This window comes from Artemia franciscana, chromosome 10 (assembly GCF_032884065.1).
Source record: "Artemia franciscana chromosome 10, ASM3288406v1, whole genome shotgun sequence".
Classification (NCBI taxonomy): domain Eukaryota; kingdom Metazoa; phylum Arthropoda; class Branchiopoda; order Anostraca; family Artemiidae; genus Artemia; species Artemia franciscana.
The window spans coordinates 42,645,638-42,662,367 of record NC_088872.1 but is presented as its reverse complement, the minus strand read 5'-3'; the positions used below and the strand labels follow the sequence as shown (position 1 = coordinate 42,662,367).

The following is a 16,730-nucleotide window of genomic DNA, read 5'->3' as shown; positions in this document are numbered from 1 at the left end:
CGCGCATGAATAATTAAACCGAAACTTGCATATTAATTTATTTTTTTGGCTAAATGGCTTTCTCATAGTTTTGATCGGACAATTTTGAGAAAAAAGGAGCGGGGGAGTAGGCCTAGTTACCCTCCAATTTTTTAGTCAATTTAAAAGGGCACTAGAACTTCTAATTTACGTTAAAATAAGCCCTCTCGCGACATTCTAGAACCACTGGGTCGATACGATCAGCCCTGGGAAAAAACAGCAAAAAAAAACAACAAATAAACCCACATCCGTGATCTGTCTTGTGGCAAAAAATACGAAATTCCACATTTTTGTAGATAGGAGCTTGAAACTTCTACTGTACGGTTTTCTGATAAGCTGAATCTGATGGTGTGATTTTCGTTTAGAATCTATGACTTTTAAGGGTTGTTTCCCCCTATTTTATAAAATAAGGCAAATTTTCTCAGGCTCATAACTTTTGATGGGTAAGACTAAACTTGATTAAAGTTGTATATTTAGAATCAGCATTAAAATAAAATTTTTTTCATGTAACTATTGGTATCAAAATTACAAAAAAATGATTGTTCAAAAAAAATGATTGTTTACAAATTGAATAACAATCAGAAATGAAATAAAAAACAGGTTTTTTTAATTACGAGTATGCTAAGGAGGATTTTTCAGGCAACATCTTGAACAAGAGATTTTTTGAGGTGGAATTTGCGAGGAAGGCATTGTCCTGGGGTAATATACCCGAAAGGTGGAGCATTCTACGAGGGAGAACCTTCCATGGAAGAATTTTAATTTGGAGGGGATTTCTATGGACGGGGATGTGAGTTTCCCGGAATTATTTGAAAAACGATCAGAAGTTAAATAAAAACTAATTTTTTTCAGCTGAAAGTTAGGAACAACATTAAAACTTAAAACAACATACATTATCCCGTATATGACGATGGGTGCTGCTTTCTTGTCAGTACTTCACTATTTACGCTAAAGTTAAATCTTTTGTATCAATTCTGAAAGAACGACTCCTGAAATACAACGACCGTTCAATTAGAACAAGAAACTTTTTTAAAAGTGCTTTAAAACTTTATCGTGAGAAGATGGGTATTGATGAGGATGAACCTCCTCTCAAATACGAAATAATTTCTATTAGCTTTAAATTTCAATTCTGTTCCTTGATTTCAGTTGAAAAAGCTTGTTTTTTTTTATTTTATTGATATAAATGGGCCATCGTTGATAATCAAAATATATGATATTTTAAGCTAAGTTTTGAATTTCTTAGGCTGGGATTTTTAAACAATGAAACTTTTCAGGAAAGGGGAGGGGGAGGGAATTGCTACCTAAAATCAATTCTCAACGAAAAAGCTAATTTTTAAACAAAACTCTTGTATTGGCACGAAATAAATATACTCCCCTGAAACAAGCAACTGTTTATTTATTTATTTATGCATGTATGTATGTATAACTTTTTTCTTGAAAACAGTTTTGAATGAATACGAGCAGATAAAGCAAAAGGCGTTAAAAAAATTATAGATGTAATGATACGCGAAAGAGAAGTGCAAACGAAATCTGGGGTTTGAAGAAATGCAACAACTAGCATCACTACGAATCTCAAATGAAAATAATAGACGATAAGATCTACGGTTAGAAGAAATGCGACAGGGATGATCACATCGAATCGTAAGTGAAATCTGCGGTTAGAAGAGAAGTAACAGTGAGAATCACCACGAGTCCTAGAAGAAAACAAATCCTATATATTGATTGATTGTTTGATCCATTGGATAATTCTTTGACTTTTTAGCATGTTTAGTTTGCCCATTTTTTATTTTCTTCTTTACATAGTCCCCGGAAGTAGTTTTATTTTTTAATTTCAAAGGAGCTAAAGGGTACTTTTCCGTTCTGTTTCCACAAAGCAACCCTAATCTCCAGGGGTCAAACACTTTGTGGTGACAAGCAGTCACAAAGCATAAGGATTGAAGTATGCTCATACTAATCGATAGCCTACTGTATTTTTTTTGTATGAATCCATTCGTGTAAAGATTCATCAAGTTTGAAACTACGCATCACAAGTTACACGCCTGAGAAAACTTGACTGAATTTCAAAAAATGACAGTTCCAACCACATTGTCCCTAGTAAAGTGCGAATTGCCCTTTACCCTATTAAAGGGATCTTAGGGCACAAAGCACAGATTATAGCTTTTAGATGGTTTATTGCTGTGGTACCTTTATTTTTTATAAGTTTATCTTATTTCAGTTTGACTTGGTTTTTGTTTTAATTTCTGTTTTTAAGGTTTCATTTACTCATTTGATGTAATTTCTGGTTTCAACTTTAACTTATTGAAAAACACTACTTCTGCTTGGATTTGGTTTTAATATTTCTTTTTCTTTTCATTTGAATATATTTTTTTGGAGAAGAGTTTTGTTTCGTTGACGACCACACCAACACCTAGTTGGTGAGGGCGCTTCGCGACCCCCCCCAAGCCCCCCGCGCGCGCATAAGTCGTTACGTGCCATATTAGTTACGCGCCATTGTAGTTGTGTCCCGCCTGTGAATATAGATAGATATATATATATATATATATATATATATATATATATATATATATATATATATATATATATATGTTTTTAACTACGTAAAACTTGCGAATATACAATATTCTTTGCTGTCCCATTGTCTGTGCATATAAATAGATTGTCAGGTTTACCGACTCTTGAACATGCAACATATAATTGTCCATGGGAAAACGATCCGTATTCAGATCTATATCGCATTTTTCTAATGATTGCCCTTGGGCTTTAATGATGGTAATTGCTAATCGAATATTCCCTGTGTCCCCTTCGTCATTTATATATCCTCCATGTGCCCTTCCGGCGTCCCCGTTGTAGTTGTGTCCCTGTTCCCCGGTCGTCATTTATATTCCCTGTGTCCCGGTCGTCATTTGTGTCCCGGTGTCTCGGTCTGTAATATCTCTTTGAGTGTCCCGGTCGTCATTTATGTTCCCAGTGCCCCACTTGTCATTCGTATCCCGATGTCCCGGTCTGTAATTTCTCTTTGAGTGTCCCAGTCGTCATTTATATTCCTTGTGTCCGGGTATCTAACATAAGACAATAGATCAATTGTGTTGTAACTTTGTTCACGATCCCATTCTACACATGTAGAAATAGAAGCAGTACGATTAAGTGAAGGCATTCCCAAATGCTTGAGAAGTTTGTTTGCAATAGATAAGCACAAATCTTCAATCATAACTAAAGTGCAGATATAAATTTCTGTTGTAAAGTCCAAGGTAATATCTGACCTTTCTAGCCGTATTCGGTGAAGTATATTCTCGGCCATTTGCTATTTGTATTTCTCCCATAACTCTGTAGGAGATGAAGGAGAGCAACTTTTTTCTTATCCATTTCTTTGTTAGTGGCTGGATTTATCAATTTAATATTAAAGTGATAGCCGTCGTCAGCTCCATCCGAAAGAATGATAGGATATTGTAGGGCATCGTAGTATCGATAAGTTTTAGCAATTCTTATCAACTGACTGTTTCACATATAAAGAGTATTATCTCGAGGTAAGAACTGATCACCGACCATAACGATTGCCACTTCGTTGATAGTTGCGTATCAGTAGGCATCAATTCGATTGCTGTTTTGAACAGAAGCACTAAATTATTATTTTTCTGGAGAAGATGTTGCAACTGGGAAACGATAGTCCTTTCAACTTCGTTTTTTTTATCATTGGTATCACTTTCAAGTTGTTTGATTTGTTTTACCTTGGCTTGTCTTTCGTCACTATGAAACACATATCGCCGAACCTTTGTTTTTTTAACTAGAATCTGGTAGGCATTAATGACCTTATCCAAGTCAAAATCCCAAACCCAATCGTCATCGCTATCATTTTCAGTTTTGACTCTCGCTGTCCAGGTTGATTTTCATCTAACTGTGCGGTTTTGCACAAGTTGTTTGGTTTGTTTTACCTTGGTTTGTCTTTCGTCACTATGAAACACATATCGCCGAACCTTTGTTTTTTTTAACTAGAATCTGGTAGGCATTGATGACCTTATCCAAGTCAAAATCCCAAACCCAATCATCATCGCTATCATTTTCAGTTTTGACTCTCGCTGTCCAGGTTGATTTTCATCTAACTGTGCGGTTTTGCGTTCTTTAGCCGCAAGCCTTTTGGCATTAACTCTTTGAGCAGCTTCCTCGGCTGTTTCTTCTGCCATTGTAGGATTTATACAAAAATTTCTATTTGAATTAACTATTTGAGCAGCTTCCTCGGCTGTTTCTTCTGTCATTTTAAGATCTATACTAAAGATTTCTCTTTGAAACGCCTTCTTATATACTTATAATGACGTCATATAAAAAGCCTTTGACGTCATATACAAACATATAAAATACATACATGATGTCATAATGCTAAATCCTTATAATGACGTCAGTGGACAAACATGACGTCAGTAGACAAACAACTTATTTTTATATATATAGATGAGATAAATTCAAGAAGTGGGCGGTGATCATGTTCTTTGTTGAAAATTTACAAGGGTGGGGTGGGTGCAGCCTGAGAAAGATTGGAACCAAAGAAACCATGCAAAAAATTTTCTGCATTTCATTCTAGAGCACACCTCTTTCTTCATACCCTATCCTAACTTGATGAATAAATCCAATTTGCCCCTCATTCACTTTGTTTTTGATTTGAAACCACTTAGTGAACGATCTTAAGGGATCACATGACTAGCTTAAATCAAAGCACAGAAGGCAAATATTTAGCTCATAATGCTATATATCCATCAATAATAGTATAGTAATTAATTGTTAAAAAGCAATGTTGTAGATTTTACTTTGTACAACATACTTGCTTGCATTATCCTTTGGAAGAATGTGCAATTTTTAAATCGCCCTATTTAAGAAAAAACTGTTTTCGACTGAAAGTAAGATGCAACATTAAAACAAAAAACGAATATAAATCATTTATTATATGAAGGGATTCACCCCCTCGTCAAAAAATCGCTCTTTACGCTAAAGTTCAAATTTAGTTCCAATTCCTTAACAGTTCCCCCCTCCTAAATCAGAAAGGCTGTTTAATTAGAATAAATATCTCTTTTGAAAGCACTAGAAAGACCTTTAGCGTAAAGAATGAGGTACGGACGAGGGGGTAAAACCCCTCATATACATAATAATTTCTCTTCGTTTTAGGTGTTAATGTTGCTCCTTACTTTCAGTTGAAAAAACTTATTTTTTAAATTAAATTTTTGATTGTTTTTTAAATAATGCTGAGGAATACGGAACCCCTTTCATGAAAATTCCATTCCCCTTAAAAATTTTTCCATAGAAAGATCTTCCCACTTAACCCCTGCTCCGATCCACCTACCAAAACCATAAAAAAAATCCCCCCTGAAAACGTTTGCATGCTTCCCAAAACCAATATCATATGTAAACAATGGGCAAAGTTCACGACTTGCAGCCCTTCCCCGGGGACTGTGGAGGATTACGCCATACTCAAAGACAATAGCTATTAGGATTTTTGACTATACTGAACAAAATAGCCATCTCAAAATTTCGATCGGGTGACAATGGGAGAAAAGGAGCGTGGGAGGGGGCCTAGTTGCCCTCCAATTTTTGGTAACTTAAAAAAGACACTAGAGCTTTTAATTTCTGTTCAAATGATCCCTCTTGCAATATCTAGGACCACTGGGTCGATACAATCACCCCTGGAGAAAAATAAATTTAGAAAAATCTTCCTTCTGGCAAAAAAATATAAAATTTTACATTTTTTAATATAGGAGCTCCAAACCTCGACGGTAAGATTTGCTGATGCGCTTAAACTGACAGTGTAATTTCCAATAAGGTTCTTTGACTTTTAGGGGGTGTTTCGCCCTTTTTTGAAAATAAGACAAATTTTCTCAGGCTCTTAACTTCTGATGGGCAAGACTAAACTTGATTAAACCTATATATTTGAAATCAGCATACAAATTTGAATTTTTTTTTATGTATCTATTGGTATCAAAATTCCAGTTTTTTAGAGTTTTTATGGCAGTTGGTATTTACCAAGTGACATATAGCGATCACAATTTCTGTCTGTCTGTCGGTCTCTCTTCTCGTCGGTCCGGGTTTCAGTAGATTCTGGCACTTCCAGATAAGCTAGGAAGATGAAAGTTGGCAGACGTATCGGGGGCCAGACCAGATTAAATTAGAAATAGTTTTTTCCACGATTCGACCACCCGGGGAGGGGGAGTAAGCAAACAACATAGTTGAAAAGAATTTTATATGCCGATAAAACAAATCATTGTTCTTCTTAAGTGTGGTTTGCTTGTCTAGGGGTATGATTCTCGCTTAAGGTGTGAGAGGTCTCAGGTTCAAATCCCGGACCACCCCAATTTTTACGATAATAAGATCTGAAACTGGATACGTGATCAATATAGTGATCGCTGAAAGTTGGCAGGCGTATCAGGGACTGGACCAGATTATTCAACCATCTGGGCGGAGTGGAAGGACGGTTAATTCTGAAAAAAAAAAATAGAAAAAAATGAGGTATTTTTAACTTACGAACGGTTTATCAGATCTTAATGAAATTTGATACTTAGAAGAACCTCGTGTCTCAGAGCTTTTGTTTTAAATCCCGACTGGATCCGGCGACATTGGGGGGGGGGCTTGAAGGGGGAAACCAAAAATCTTGGAAAACGCTTAGAGTGAAGAGATTTGGATGAAGCTTGGTGGGACAAACGTTATAATACCGAAAAATAAGAGACTACAGGAATATTTTATTTGCAAGTTTATCTTTGTAATAATTGCCAATAAACAAAGAACAGCAAAATCGATAACTCTAATACCAAGTCTAATTTTAGGCTCCGACGTCATTACAAGTGCCATATGAGCTCTTGGATATTGTTATTTTTAGAATTTTTTTTACTATTGAGCCGGGCAGCTCCTTACTTACAGTTCCTAACCGCGAACTATTTGAGAGGAGTTTCATACATAAACAATAGCAGAAAGGTAGACTAGTCAAAACTGTTGAAATATGGATTGTGGACTGACGGAAACACAGCATTTGGAGATGAGGGGGATAACCAGTCTTCTTGGCAGGAATAGTGAACTTTGATTTTCACAAATCTTGCCAAAGTAATTGTTAAATTCGGCTTAAACTCATCTATTATACTTAAATCCAATCTATCGTTTCAGATAAAAATCCTCGGAAGAAATTTTGTTCTTGCCCTGTAAATTGATTGTAATTTGATGGTATACTTTAACTTCACAAATGACACAATTGATGAAACATACTCTGACGATCTCAACTGGACAGGTCCCATCTTAGTTTCGACAGAATCTATTCTCGAGGTCGCAGTTCATAAGCAATTCCAACATGCGTCATGGCAGGTGTATTACTTTTTTGGAATCTACACTGGAGCGATTGGCGTATTAGGGATTTTAGGGAACAGCACCGTGCTCCTTATTTTTACAAGGTATTTATAAATTGTCTGAAAAGTACACAAGTTTTAACAGGTTCCTGAGAAACCTAATGTTTATTTTAGATTTCCAAAGTAAATCCATATTGCCATTGATAGCATTCAAGAAGAGAAGAAGAGAATAATGGGATATCACTACCAGGCGGAAAATTGTTAATCGGTTCGAATAGAAAATATAAATTACTTCAAGATGAAAAATATAAAAATATACTTGTTCAATAAAACCTTAACGCATTGAAGATTATTGACAGATGGATCTTCACACAGGGGAAAAAAAAATGAGAGACTCCCTTCTTTGTAATAAGTGCAATGCAGCATCTCTCAAAAAGAGATACTTCCGAATTTTAAACTAAGAATGAACTCCTTCAGGAATCCAGTCCCCTTTATAAAGAAAAAAAAAATACTCAAAAGCCTCCTTAAAAAATCTTGGCTCTATATGCTAATGTATGTGGGTTTCAAAGGGATATTCGCTGAACTCCTGCCAAATGTTACTCGGCTACTGGATTCAGTTAAGGCTAACCGCTACATTAAAAGGTCACCATATCTCGTCCATTAGAATTTTTGTTTGTGTTTGTGTCTAATTTCTTCTTAATAGTAAAACTATTAAGAATTGGACTTGGCAAAATTGCCATAACTGGCAAAATTTGGATAAGAAATCTGAATAAACAACTGATAACTAAAAGCCAGCGGATACCTTCCAGAATCTTTTTTTTAACTTCTCCCATTTTTTTTGCCGAAGATACAGATGTTCAATTTTAATGAAAGTCACATGAAATGACAAAGTATAAATTTCATTTTTCTGGTGCGAATAATAAAGCGAAGCAGAATTTTCTTTTTGAAGCTCGAAAAAGTGTTGTCTTTATAAATATTTTAGCAAACATGCAAAGATAACGCTAATATTCAGCCAAAAGGAACTGTCAATTGAACAATTTGACAGTTTAGGTAGTTCCCAGTGGCACCATCCGCATTGATTGACAAAGTGATTGACAAAAGGGAAGCTATATTTCATTGTCCGTTCAGTACAATTTCAGAGCCAAGCCACAAATTCTCGACATTTTTTTACGATGGCTATTCCTTTGGGAGAATTTTTTGTCTTTGCAACTGTCAGCCGATGCTAAGGTTCTTAAAGTGATTTTGGGGTACCGCATAGCCTTAAATAGGTTAATTATCAGCTTTATTCTGGAACAATATATATTAATGTCAAAAAAGAAATTGCTTTTAATTAACTGATAATTCAGCGTCACAGTTTATGTCGTGAAAATTTGAACAACTAAGATACATAGAATTTTTTGTTAAATTTTGGCATTGTAGTGTTGGTTTTAAGTGGTTTTCAGATATATTAGTTTTATAGGTCTTCTATATATTTCTGTAGAAAGCAATTTTCGAATTTTGAACATGTTTTTTGTTCTACTAAATATTTACAAATGTTTACTAAATATTTACAAATCAAAGTCATGCAACAATTCCAAACTATCAGTTATTATTTGCACTGGAAATCTGTTTGGGAAGGAACCGCCTTTTTAAGTCTTTGACAAGCTCTCTTAAATTTTCTGAGCCTGTATTCCTAATGAAAATAAATGAATTTTGAAAATTTTTGAGAGCACAGATTGTATGTATATGTTTGAAAATTAATGTTGAGAAGACCAGTCGCTAAGACTTGGAATAAGTGAATGTGAAGAGGTAATATTGAGTACCAATAAGATATATCAAGTGGACAACTTCACTTACTCAGGTAGTTTTATAAGTAATGACGATGAAAACAGTGAATAAGTGGAATAGCAAAAGTAGAAAAGTAGAATAGCAAAAGCTTAGTATGTATTTTCACAGGTGAGACAAATTTCAGGAATAGGACGATAAGTTCACAAATCAAGATTAGAATATTGGAAGACACAGTGATTGCAGTGGTCAAGTATGGTTCTGAGGTGCCAGCGCTCCAAAAAATAGAAAACAATCTGTTAGATTTTGACAGAGAAATTGTCTGCAGATGATTTTGGTACCCGATTTACTGTCTGTAGTTCAGTAGTATCCAAGCAATGAATTTAAACACAGAAATAGGTGCGCTCTATTGGAGCTACTAGCCCCTGAAGAAACTATTGCACGTACTTATGCCTTAAGCAATAATATACTACACCTTCTTGTAATCTGATGGTATATTACACCTGTTTTTTCCATAGTAGGGATTTTTTTTTATTTAGTGTATAAAAACCTGCGAGGTTCGGGAAAAATTAAGATGTGAGGTTCGGGGTCAATTAAGATGAAAACGTAGACCTTAAACCATAGTTTTGATTTTGATCGTCAATTACTTAAAAACCTTCAGGGGCTCCAAGTAGGGAAATACTCCATTTCGATTATAGCCCAGTATTTGCGTTTTTCCCGCTTTGCACATAGAACCCCTTGTTTTCAATGTTAATAGCTGACAAAAGAGTTTCCTGTTATTTCTAAGGACAAAGGTGTAGCGTTAGGTGGCCCTCTATTGATTTTCCTTATGCAAGAGATTTTTATTGTCCTAGCAAGACCGGGCAATTCCCTTTGTTCCCGAGGAGTAAAAAATCCGGACCCTTATCAATCTTACAATAAAAAAGGCTACTGCACGACGATTTAAAAAATGAATGGACCTCTGCTTGTATGCAGGTAAGCGTGTTTGCATATTAAGGGTACCCCCATAGCCCTACCAAAAAGGGTGCGAGATTATAGTTAAATAAGAGGTAGTATGATTTTTTATATGGAATTGACCACTAAAACCCAGATTCCACCACCTTTGCACGGCTCTATTGGCGATAAATAAATCTCATTTTCTCGCAAAAAATACACTTTGCTGTAAAAATCTTGTCCCCAATTAAACTGCTTTGAAGCTTATTCCGACAGCTGAGTAAATGTGATATAAACAGGTACGTGGGTTAAAGCTTTATTTTACAGGCCACCAGGGTACTCTACTGTTAATCAATTATATAGGAGAGGCATCCTGGCTCTCCTACAATGTATGCATGAGCAAAAATTACAAGATGGGTTAAATGAATTAGTTAAATATATTGAAGATAACAACCTGAATCAATCTATAAAATAGACTAACGAGGATTTTTTTTCGCTAGTGACAAACTTGCTCCTTTTTCATAGATTGATTCAGGTTGTTATCTTCAACATGTTTAACTAATTCATTTAATCCATCTTTCAATATTTGTGTATGCATTACATTCCCTTTTGCTGTAAAGCATAGCTGTTCTTCCAACTTGAATTTGTTTAATGATATTACATATCGTGCAAACATTTCGTCCTCTTCTAGGGCTAGTCGACAAACCCAGGTAATTTTTACTGCTACATTACGCACTCTAGATTTCCTTTCGTCATTGATAGTGCCTTCAATATCCAATAGAGTAAAATTATCCATTACTAAAGAATATTATCCTCGATGTTGACGTACTGAACTCTTTTTCAATGCTTAGAAAATATAACCACTCACGCGTCGTTGACCTTCTAAACCAGGTTTTCAAGGATCATAAAGGTCCATCGGAACCAAAAAAAGTTTCTGTATGAATTTTGAATATCAAATCCGTTAATTTTTAATCTCGACACTCTCACTAACGATTATAGACTAACAAGGATTTTTTCTCGGTACTAACATACTTACTCTTTTTTATAGACTAATTCTGATTTTTGTCTTCAATGTGTTTAACTTATTCGTTTAATCCGTCGTGTAATCTTTACATATGCATTATATTTTCTTTTTCTGCAAAGCATGACTGTTCTTCAGACTTGAAATTGCTTAATGATATTACCTACCGTGCAAACATCTTGTCCCATTCCAGGGCTAGTCGGCAAACCCAGGTAGTTTCTACTGCTACGTTAGACACTCTAGCTTTTATTTTGCCATTTGTAGTGCCTTCAATATCTAATAGAGTAAAAGCATCAATTTCTAAACAATATTATCGTCGATGTTGTCACACTGAATTCTTTTTCTATACTGAGGAAATCTAACAACTCACGCGTCGTTGACTTTCAAAACCAGTTCTTCCCGGATTGTGAAGGTCCTTGGAACCAAAAACAAGTTACGTAAGATTGTATCATCTTCACCGGTAAATTTTGAACCGCGATCAATTTTTTTACAGCCGGAACCTCCTGCTTGATTAGTGTAAAACACCCGATTACGTAACATCCAAGGAAATGCTGAAGTAAACAGTCTTTATTACGTAACAATCAGGTGTACCATACCGTTACAGGTGCGTTATAGTATTGTGTAAGACCCAGTGTATTGTTGTAAATGAACCCTAATCCAATTTTATAGTACTACTGATTTGATGAAATTAACAGTGGAAAAAAATCGCATCTGTGGTGTTTTTCAGGAAAAAAACGGAATTCCACATTTTTACTGATGGGAGCATGGAACCTCTACAGTAGGGTTCTCTGATGTAATGAGTTTGATATTGCAATGTTCAATATGATTCCTTGATTTTTGGGGGATGATTATTATTCGTCGGCCCTGCAGTGCATTCCTGCAGCGTGATTCGATCTCTGGGTCCCGTATTACCAAGCTAAGGTCAAATCCACTGCGCCACCACAGGACATTTGGGGAATGATTTTTGGGGGATCTCTCTTTTTCGAATATCAGGCCAGGCTTGTAGCTTTTGAAGGGTATTATTAAAAAAGCTAATTATTTTTATGTATCAATTATTTTCCAAACTATATTTTTCGAGTTTCTGTCACCATTGGGCCGAGTCACTCCTTACTTACAGTTCGTTACCACGAACTGTTGGAATTGCGGAAGTTTTCTTTCAAATGATATTTTTAATAGATAATTTGATCTTTGTTAAGTTAGTTTTGGGTTTAGCGTGGGAAAGTAAAAATCTGTTCTGTGCAAGTTATTCTCCATATCTCAATTTTAAAGAAAATTTTTATCAAAAGGCTGCCGTAAAGACGCAAGAACCAGGAACATGAATACAAAGGGCTTGAAAGGAAATCTAAACACCGCAATATGGAATATATTTTGTTTCTAAGACACGTGACAATTTACTTGAGCTTCTTGGAAATAATTATGGTTTACTCAAATTATATAAACAATAAGATATTCATAAACAACAAATTTTTTCCAGCAATAAACAAATTGAAACCATAATTAATTCTTTCGCAGGAAATAATGTCATTAGTTTATGCAGTTTCACTTTTTCTTTTAGCTATTTATATTTCTGTTGGTTTCTTGTGACAGACCGATATTAGAGGAGAAACATAGAAGAAAACTAAAAAAAAACACTCTTTTAAGCAGAAAACCAATATAACTTAAAAATAGTATGTTTAACAGAAACTGATGTCAAATTTTGATACACTTTCGTTTTCTACGAAGTTCCTTCGTTAAAGCTAGGGTTCAAGAATGAATCCTTCGTAAAAATTAGAAATCGAAGAAGTAAAAGCTTGACTGAAATGCCTGCAAGGTCAAAGTAAAGTTAACACCTGAAGAACCAATTCTTAAAAAATCTTTATGAAATAGTATCAGAGGCAATGCTATAGCGTTGCCTGTAGTAGAGGCCATGCGGCTCCGATGTTCTATTATTAATTATTATTTCTTTTTTCCCGGAGGCACTGTCTATGGAAGGGCTGTTCGTATAAGGTTCGAAGGGGACTCATTCAAGTGGAAGTCAGAAGTTCTAGTGCCCTTCTTAAGAGAGAAAAAAGTGATCAGAGGGCAATTATCCCCTCGCCCTCACGCCCTTTTCTCCCCAAACGCATCTGATAAAAATTATGAGACAGTTATTTTGTTAAAAATATTTCAAGTATCAGGTAATAAAAACTCCGGTATCGACAAAACATTGAAAGGTCCAGGGGTAAGCGTTGTAAGTTATGCCCTAGGGCCATATATGGTTCTTATCGAAATATGAACGTATAAACTTTAGAGATGGCTCCATTGATTGGAAATCGAAATTTCTAGTTCATTTTTAAGAGTCAAAAGAGATCTAATGAAAACTCAGCCCCACGCTATTTTTTCCGAAACCCATCCGATATAAGCTTTAAGATAGCCATTTTGTTAAAAATAGTTCCAGTATTAGATAGAAAAAACTCCAGTGGCGAGTGTTTCAAGTTATATTGGTTGGTTGTATAAATTTCAGAGGTGTCTCATTTGATCAGAAACCGAAAGTTTTAGTTGCCTTTTTATGAGTCAAAAGGGATCAAAAGGCATATACCCACCCACACACACACTCTTGTTTCTCCAAGTGTATTTGATCGAAATTTTGAAATTGCCAGTTTTTTTTCAAACAGTCCAACGATCAGATACCAACACTTAGGGATCAACATATCCCCCTCCCCAATAGGCCAGGGAGATTTGTAACTTATCCCTTGGGGGCTTGTAAAACTTGCATAGAAAAAGTGATGGTATGAACCTTGGTGGTGACTCTGAAGATTAGAAATTGAAATTTCTAATCACCTTTTCAAGAGTCCGAAAAGTAATCCGACGGCATCTAACCCCCCTCCCAAACCCACTTTTCCCCAAATGTGTTCAATCGAATTTTATATAACCGTTTGGTTCGAAATAGAAAAAGATCATACAACAAAACTTCAGGGATAAGGCTGCAGCCAAGAACCTGGGGGCAAATGTAATGAATTATGCCATGGGGGTATATAATTGTTTTTATGGAAGGGTTGGTGTTATAAACTTCGGAATAAGTTCATTTGATTGTGAATCGGGATTTATAGAATCCCTCTTAAGAGTCAAAAGTTATCAGTGGGCGTTAAGCTCCCCCCGGTGCTTTTTATTCCCAAAAGACATATAATCAAAATTTGAAATAGTCATTAGTTCAAAATAATTTAAAGATCAAATAACAAAAACTCAGGGATCGAAAAAAATTTGAGCTCGGAATCAAGATCAAGATTTTGCACCCGATCAAGATAAAAAAAAACCCTACCCCCACTTAAAAATCTTATGAATGCTATTTTATTCCAAAACTTAAAGGAGCTGAACCCTGGTTTCCTCTGCATTGTCCGAAACCCCCTGCAAAAAAAATTGCTATCGATATATTATTCCAAAAATTATCGCAACTCAACCCTGGTCATCCATGGCCTGACAACCCTTCTCCCTATCCAAAAAACTTATTAACGATATTCTATTCCAAAAATTACGGGAAATCGGTTTATTAGCTTTTTCTAAAATTGTTCAAGACCCCTAAATTCTTCACTACGAACAAAAGTTTGTCTACTGCCCGTTTCCCTAACGGTAAAAGCATAAGGCTTACTGCGTATATGACACTTCACTAAAACGAATTATATTACAAATATTTGCTTTTGTACTTATTAAAACACCGAAAATAAAATGAAAATTGTAGTGAAAGCCGACGAAGTTTCCCCAATTGGCCCAATAGGCCTTGCGGCTTTCTCTATTCATGAAGTTTTCGCGGATTTCCAAGAAAATCTTGCAAAAGCGAAACGGCAAAAACGCTTGGGCCTGTAAGTGTCAAAGCTTTAAATTTGTTTCCCTGTGTGAAACAAAATCTTGAAATAGTGATTTTGACCTGATGAGCCCTTGTGTTGGGTTGTTGCCTCGGAATTATTTGTCTTTATTATTTTCTATTGTTTGGTAAATGACGACTTATACTTATTGACGACATGACTGCCTGTCCATGGATTATTCTTTATGGTGGATTGTGTATGGCTATGCTGTTCGACCTATGTGATTGTATGGATGAGTAGGGTTAAGGCCTCATTCAAGTGCTTGTCTATATTAATCACTAATTTAGGAAAACAGTCTTCCTTTTCTCCTTCTCTTTCTCTTTTTTTTCTTTTTTTTGTGTTTGTGTTTGTGCTGTTGCATTGGTGATTTCTCTTTTCATGATATATATATATATATATATATATATATATATATATATATATATATATATATATATATATCTATCTATCTATATATATAAAAATAAGTTGTCTGTCTGTCTGTGGATGTGTGGATCAGGTGACGTCACCTGAAAAAACTGGATCAGGTGACGTCAAAACTGAAAAAACTAAAAAAAGGCAAAAACTACAAAAAAAACTAAAAACTAATAAAAAAAATAAAAAAGCTAAAAAACTAAAAAAAACTAAAAAAAAGGCAAAAACTACAAAAAAAACTAAAAACTAATAAAAAAGCTAAAAAACTAAAAAAACTAAAAAAAAGGCAAAAACTACAAAAAAAACTAAAAACTAATAAAAAAAATAAAAAAGCTAAAAAACTAAAAAAACTAAAAAAAGGTAAAAAACTAAAAAAACTAAAAACTAAAAAAAATTAAAAAAAAGGAAAAAACTGAAAAATAAGCTAAAATAAAGGTAAAAACCAATAAAAAAACTAAAAAAAAAACTGAAAAAACTAAAAAAAGGCAAAAACTACAAAAAAAAACTAAAAACTAATAAAAAAAGTAAAAAAGCTAAAAAACTAAAAAAACTAAAAAAACTAAAAAAAGGTAAAAAACTAAAAAAAATAAAAAATAAAAAAAAACTAAAAAAAAGGAAAAAACTGAAAAATAAGCTAAAATAAAGGTAAAAACCAATAAAAAACTAAAAAGAAAAAAAGGAAAAAACTAAAAAAAATTTTCATCTAAAAAACTAAAAAAAACTAAAAAAGGTAAAAACTAAAAGAACTAAAAAAGAAAAAAATAAATGACGACACTCAAAGATAAAGCGACCAGGACAAAAGGAATGTTCGATTAGCAATCAACAAAGCAACGGGACACAGGGAGTATAAATGACGACCAGGACATAAGTAAAAAAAAAACTATCTATATATATAAAAATAAGTTGTCTGTGGATCTGTGGATCGTGGATCAGGTGACGTCACCTGAAAAAACTGGATCAGGTGACGTCAAATCTGAAAAAACTAAAAAAAGGCAAAAACTACAAAAAAAAACTAAAAACTAATAAAAAAAATAAAAAAGCTAAAAAACTAAAAAAACTAAAAAAAGGCAAAAACTACAAAAAAAACTAAAAACTAATAAAAAAGCTAAAAAACTAAAAAAACTAAAAAAAAAGGCAAAAACTACAAAAAAAAACTAAAAACTAATAAAAAAAATAAAAAAGCTAAAAAACTAAAAAAACTAAAAAAACAAAAAAAGGTAAAAAACTAAAAAAACTAAAAACTAAAAAAAACTAAAAAAAAGGAAAAAACTGAAAAATAAGCTAAAATAAAGGTAAAAACCAATAAAAAACTAAAAAAAACTGAAAAAACTAAAAAAAGGCAAAAACTACAAAAAAACTAAAAACTAATAAAAAAAAGTAAAAAAGCTAAAAAACTAAAAAAAACTAAAAAAACTAAAAAAAGGTAAAAAACTAAAAAAATAAAAAATAAAAAAA

The 16,730-nt window shown here is 34.1% G+C and overlaps 1 protein-coding gene across 4 annotated transcripts in view; it reads left to right on the top strand.

Annotated features, from left to right (window-relative positions):
* Positions 1-16,730, top strand: part of LOC136032213 (rhodopsin, GQ-coupled-like) — a 146,946-nt gene that overhangs the window by 46,310 nt on the left and 83,906 nt on the right. For 3 of the 4 annotated variants that reach the window (XM_065712423.1, XM_065712422.1, XM_065712424.1), the window contains exon 2: positions 7,150-7,430. The exons of the other annotated variant lie outside the window; for it this stretch is intronic. In XM_065712423.1, the coding sequence (XP_065568495.1) occupies positions 7,204-7,430 (227 nt within the window). In that variant the 5' untranslated portion in view covers positions 7,150-7,203. The remainder of the gene's footprint in view (positions 1-7,149; positions 7,431-16,730) is intronic. 4 annotated transcript variants of the gene reach the window in all.